Here is a 5060-nt window from a genome sequence, read left to right on the forward strand (position 1 = left end):
CGTAATGAACATAGCGCACGCCATAATGGACGAACCAATGCCCCGTCATAAGGTGGCCTCAATCGTTACCAGTCCTACCGCCATGTTTTAAACATATTTCATGCCTCATTTTACGGGAAATTATTAAGGCGAGGTGGTAGCATCGCGGATGAAAACATCATTGAGACTATTGTTCCCACCTGATGTGTGAGCACCTACAGCTGAGGATACTAACACACTGGGCAAGGACGAGAGTCCGAACAATTACCCCAGCTTACGTACATTTCGCGTGCGTGGCGCGTGATGTTGCGCATGCAAATGAAAATGCAGCCGAGGGCGTGTGTGTGGCTGAGCGTTGCTGCAGCGACGCTCATCTGAGTCCTGGGGCTCCGTGTGCCCAGCACGCGGTACCAGCCGTCCCGTCCCCCTTCTCTCTCTCTCTCTCTCTCTCTCCCTCTCCTCTCCTCTCTCTCTCCTCTCCTCTCCTCTCCCTCTCCCTCTTCCTCTCCCTCTCCCTCTCCTCTCCCTCTCCCTCTTCCCTCTCCCTCTCCCTACTCCCGTCTCCCTCTCCTCTCCTCCTCCCTCTCCCTCTCCCCTCTCCCTCTCCCTCTCCCTCTCCCTCTCCCTCTCCCTCTCCTCCCTCTCCCTCTCCCTCTCCCTCTCCGCATCCCTCTCCCCTCTCCCTCTCCTCTCCTCTCCCTCTCCCTCTCCCTCTCCCTCTCCCCTCAGGAAGACCTCTCCCTCTCCCTCTCCCTCCCTCTCCTCTCTCTCTCATCTTCGCTCCTCCCTCGCCTCTCTCCCTCTCTCTCTCCTCTCGTCTCTCCATCCTCTCTCTCTCTCCTCTCTCTCTCTCTCTCTCTCTCTCTCTCTCTCTCTCTCTCTCTCTCTCTCTCTCTCTCTCTCTCTTACCGTCTCTGACGTTGGCCTCGCTCTGGCCGACGTACATGTTGATGAGCTCCGGCCCCTTGACGCTGAGGAAGTTCAACTGACACTCGGTGGCCACCGCCTTGGCCAGCAGCGTCTTGCCCGTCCCCGGCGGGCCGTACAGAAGCACACCTGCAGTGGGTTTATCTGTCACCTCCGCCCGTCCCCGGCGGGCCGTACAGCAGCACACCTGCAGTGGGTCTATCTGTCACCTCCGCCCGTCCCCGGCGGGCCGTACAGAACACCTGCAGTGGGTTATCTGTCACCTCCGCCCGTCCCCGGCGGGCCGTACAGCAGCACACCTGCAGTGGGTCTATCTGTCACCTCCGCCCGTCCCCGGCGGGCCGTACAGCAGCACACCTGCAGTGGGTCTATCTGTCACCTCCGCCCGTCCCCGGCGGGCCGTACAGCAGCACACCTGCAGTGGGTCTATCTGTCACCTCCATGCCTGACACTGGCTCTGGTACCCGTCACCTCCGCCCGTCCCCGGCGGACCGTACAGCAGCGTGCCTGCGGTGGATCTGTCACCTCCATGCCTGACATTGGCTCTGGTACCCGTCACCTCCGCCCGCGCACGTTACTGTGTTGGCATCCGCTCCTATTCTAGCTAACAAGACACACTTAATTTGCAAGTGACCATAGATGGTCACTAAGCTGACGCTGACAACTACAAGCTGCTGACAACTACAAGCAACAACTAAGCTGACGATGATTGAACAGTGTGACATTAATGCGCGCATTCGAACTAGCGCTGCCCAGCTCGTTACTGTGATGGCGCCAGCACAGCAGTTAATACAAATGACGCTCATGCAAATCGGTGCACAGGCATAGTGAAAGAGAAGCACCAATATGCACTAGTGAGCCAAGACTGAATCAGCAAATGAGCTAGTCAAAGCTTAGCGGTGCGGCCCAGAGCATTGAACGTAGTTACGCTACGCAGAGGGTGATCCAACCCATAGGATAAATCCAATACACAGAGGACACTGACCTCATAAATCGTTATGGCGCGTGGCAGCCGGCTGCTCTTTCAGTGGGCACCGCCGCTGGTCTACAATGAGCGGGAGCACCTAACCTACCGGGCAGTTGTGGCAAACGCACACAGTCCGGCCGAATCGGCAGTGATGACCGCGGCTGAGCTATGTAGCCTCGGACTGTGCAGCATCGCTCCGGCCAGACAGAAAGAGAGCGGGAGCAGCTGGCTTGCGCGGGTGGCGCCGCCGGCGAACAGCTCGGGCCGAGGGAGGCAGCTGACGCAGGCGGGGAGATGGCCTAACCTGAGCGGGTCGCGCCGCCGGCGAACAGTTCGGGCCGAGAGAGAAGCAGCTGACGCAGGAGGGGAGGTGGCCTAACCTGAGCGGGTCGCGCCGCCGGCGAACAGCTCGGGCCGAGAGAGAGGCAGCTGACGCAGGCGAGGAGATGGCTTAGCCTGAGCGGGGGGCCGAGAGAGGCGGCTGACGCAGGCCGGGAGATGGCCTAACCTGAGCGGGTGGCGCCGCCGGCGAACAGCTCGGGCCGAGAGAGAGGCAGCTGGATGAGGTCCACGATCTCTTGCTTCACCTCCACCATCCCTCCGACATCCAGCCAGCGCGTGTCGGGGATCTGGGGGGCGCCCGAGCTCTCCGCCTGACGAGCCCGCACGAACGCTGCCGGCGCGGTGACACGCCAGGTCAGCGGATGATGACGTCACTGAGCGAGAAAGCCGGGATCCCGGTCACGTCGATCACTGACTGCTGTTAACAGAGATCGCATCGCACGGGCGGGGTGAGCATCAGCCGAGCACAGGACTGAGCCAGGGATTCTGGTGCCGTCATCAGAGGCGGTTCATCGCCTGCCGACCTCACACGCGCCCGCGTGGCGTCCGTCACACGGGATGCGCAACTGCACGGGACGCTGCCAGCCTTTGATAACCAGCCACTGGCCGTCGACTGGTTACGGACCAGGTGGTGATAACTGTTATGCCGTCTTTACGACTTCGGTCATTCGGTCCAAACAAGCACATTGTCTCAAAAGGACGCGAGGTACATAAGCCTGGAACATCACCGGCTTGGCCACGCAACCAATCGTCTAACTACAGTGAAACATGCCATTTGAAAAGGCGAATGACACATGAACATGGCAGGACCATATCGCCTGATGGACATCATGTGAACACAGATCCATAGGCTCACGAACTCCCCTTTGTCTGAGGTGATTAAAAACGGTAGTAGATAGACAAACCCCAGGTGGCCAAATTTCAAAGGGAGCCAAGCTCTACAAGGGAGCGAACGCTGGCCAACGGGTGCGCCCTCACCAAGAGCAGCCTCGATGTCCTCGGCATCCAGGCAGAGAGTGGGGGGCCGGGCCGGCGGCGGCACCAGGCAGTGACGGCACCAGTCCTGCAGCCGCACCAGCGCAGAGCTGGCGGCGCGGCCGACACCACACCCGGTCAGCGAACGGCCGCGCCCCGCCGTGGCACGCAAGGTGATGTCGAGCACCAACGGTCACACCTCACAGGCGATGCTCTGCTGTTTGGTGCTTTGGTGCCACGCCCTCGGACAGTGCGAGGAGCCGACGAGACGACAAAGCGTTTAAGCCCCACGCTGAGCCCCCGGCAGATACTCGTGTCCAGCTCCAACAAACGCGTATGCCAGAGTGGCCATCATCGCAACATCTGCAGTTGGTTCCTGTACATTTCTGGAACACAATATGCGAGACAGCACATTTCCAATTCCTGCGGCTAAATGACGCCAACAGCAGAGAATGTGCGGCTCGCAGCCTAACCCGGCCATCCCTAGCCCAAGCGGCGTCCCGACGTACCCCTTGGCCTGCGTGATGACCGCCTCCAGGTCCCCCATCAGGTAGCCGGCCGTGTGCAGCGCCAGCCGCGCGGGCCTCAGCCAGGCCAGGTCGACGGCGTGGCGGCGCGCCAGCCAGCCGAGCAGCGCCGCCCGGCCTGCAGCGTCCGGCGCCGCCAGCTCCAGCTCGTGCGTCACATGCGCGCGCAGCTCCGGCAGCAGGCCGTCGACGGCGGGCGCCGAGAGGAGAAGCGCCGCGCCGGCCGGCAGGGCGCCGGCCGCCTCCAGCAGCGCGGCCACGGCGCGCCCGTCCGCGCCGCCCGTCTCGCGGTCACGGCCCAGCAGATGAGCGCGCCGCACCTGCAGCAGGCAGCGCCAGCGGCGGCCGCGCAGCAGCTGCTGCTGCAGCCGGCCGGCCGTGGCGCCGCTGGTGTCGGCCAGCAGCTGGCCGGCGTCCAGTACCAGCAGGTGACGCGCCAGGCGGGCGGCGGTAGCGGCCACCAGCGCGTCGCGGCCCGAGCCGGCGGCGCCGCAGACGGCGACCAGCGGCCGGCCGGCAGCCGGGCCCGACAACAGGACGCAGAGCTGCTCCAGCTGCGGCTCCAGGCCGGCTGCGGCACGGCGGGCCCGCCAGAGGTCACTGCCGCCCAGTGTCGGCCACTGCAGACCGCTGCAGACCAGCGTCGGGCACCCCAACACACCGCTCCCTACCCGGCATGGTCAGAGGTCCGCCCGAGCGCTCCGCACACAGCTCCCTACCCGGCACAGTCAGAAGTCCGCCCCAGCGCTCCCCACACCGCTCCCTACCCAGCACAGTCACAAGTCCGCCCGAGCGCTCCCCACACCGCTCCCTACCCAGCACAGTCACAAGTCCGCCCGAGCGCTCCCCACGCCGCTCTTTACCCAGCACAGTCACAAGTCCGCCCGAGCGCTCCCCACACCGCTCCCTACCCAGCAGTCACAAGTCCGCCCGAGCGCTCCCCACACCGCTCCCTACCCAGCACAGTCACAAGTCCGCCCGAGCGCTCCCCACACCGCTCCCTACCCAGCACAGTCACAAGTCCGCCCGAGCGCTCCCCACACCGCTCCCTACCAGCACAGTCACAAGTCCGCCCGAGCGCTCCCCACACCGCTCCCCTACCCAGCACAGTCACAAGTCCGCCCGAGCGCTCCCCACACCGCTCCCTACCCGGCACAGTCACAAGTCCGCCCGAGCGCTCCCCACACCGCTCCCTACCCAGCACAGTCACAAGTCCGCCCGAGCGCTCCCCACACCGCTCCCTACCCAGCACAGTCACAATTCCGCCCGGGCGCTCCCCACACCGCTCCCTGCCCAGCACAGTCACAAGTCCGCCCGAGCGCTCCCCACACCGCTCCCTACCC

At 64.0% G+C, this 5060-nt stretch overlaps 1 protein-coding gene across 1 annotated transcript in view; it reads right to left on the reverse strand.

The window, feature by feature from the left end:
• The window catches only part of LOC119112875 (peroxisome assembly factor 2), a gene marked incomplete in the record, with an annotated part of 57873 nt that extends 54072 nt beyond the window's left edge, over nucleotides 1-3801 (reverse strand). The window contains 4 exon segments of the mRNA XM_037237170.1: nucleotides 889-1035; nucleotides 2382-2546; nucleotides 3194-3300; nucleotides 3700-3801. Of these exon segments, the coding sequence (XP_037093065.1) occupies nucleotides 889-1035; nucleotides 2382-2546; nucleotides 3194-3300; nucleotides 3700-3737 (457 nt within the window).
• Between the last annotated feature and the right edge of the window lie 1259 nt (nucleotides 3802-5060).

The sequence above is a fragment of the Pollicipes pollicipes genome, unplaced genomic scaffold, assembly GCF_011947565.3.
Source record: "Pollicipes pollicipes isolate AB1234 unplaced genomic scaffold, Ppol_2.1 Scaffold_2555;HRSCAF=2994_pilon_pilon_pilon, whole genome shotgun sequence".
NCBI lineage: Eukaryota > Metazoa > Arthropoda > Thecostraca > Pollicipedomorpha > Pollicipedidae > Pollicipes > Pollicipes pollicipes.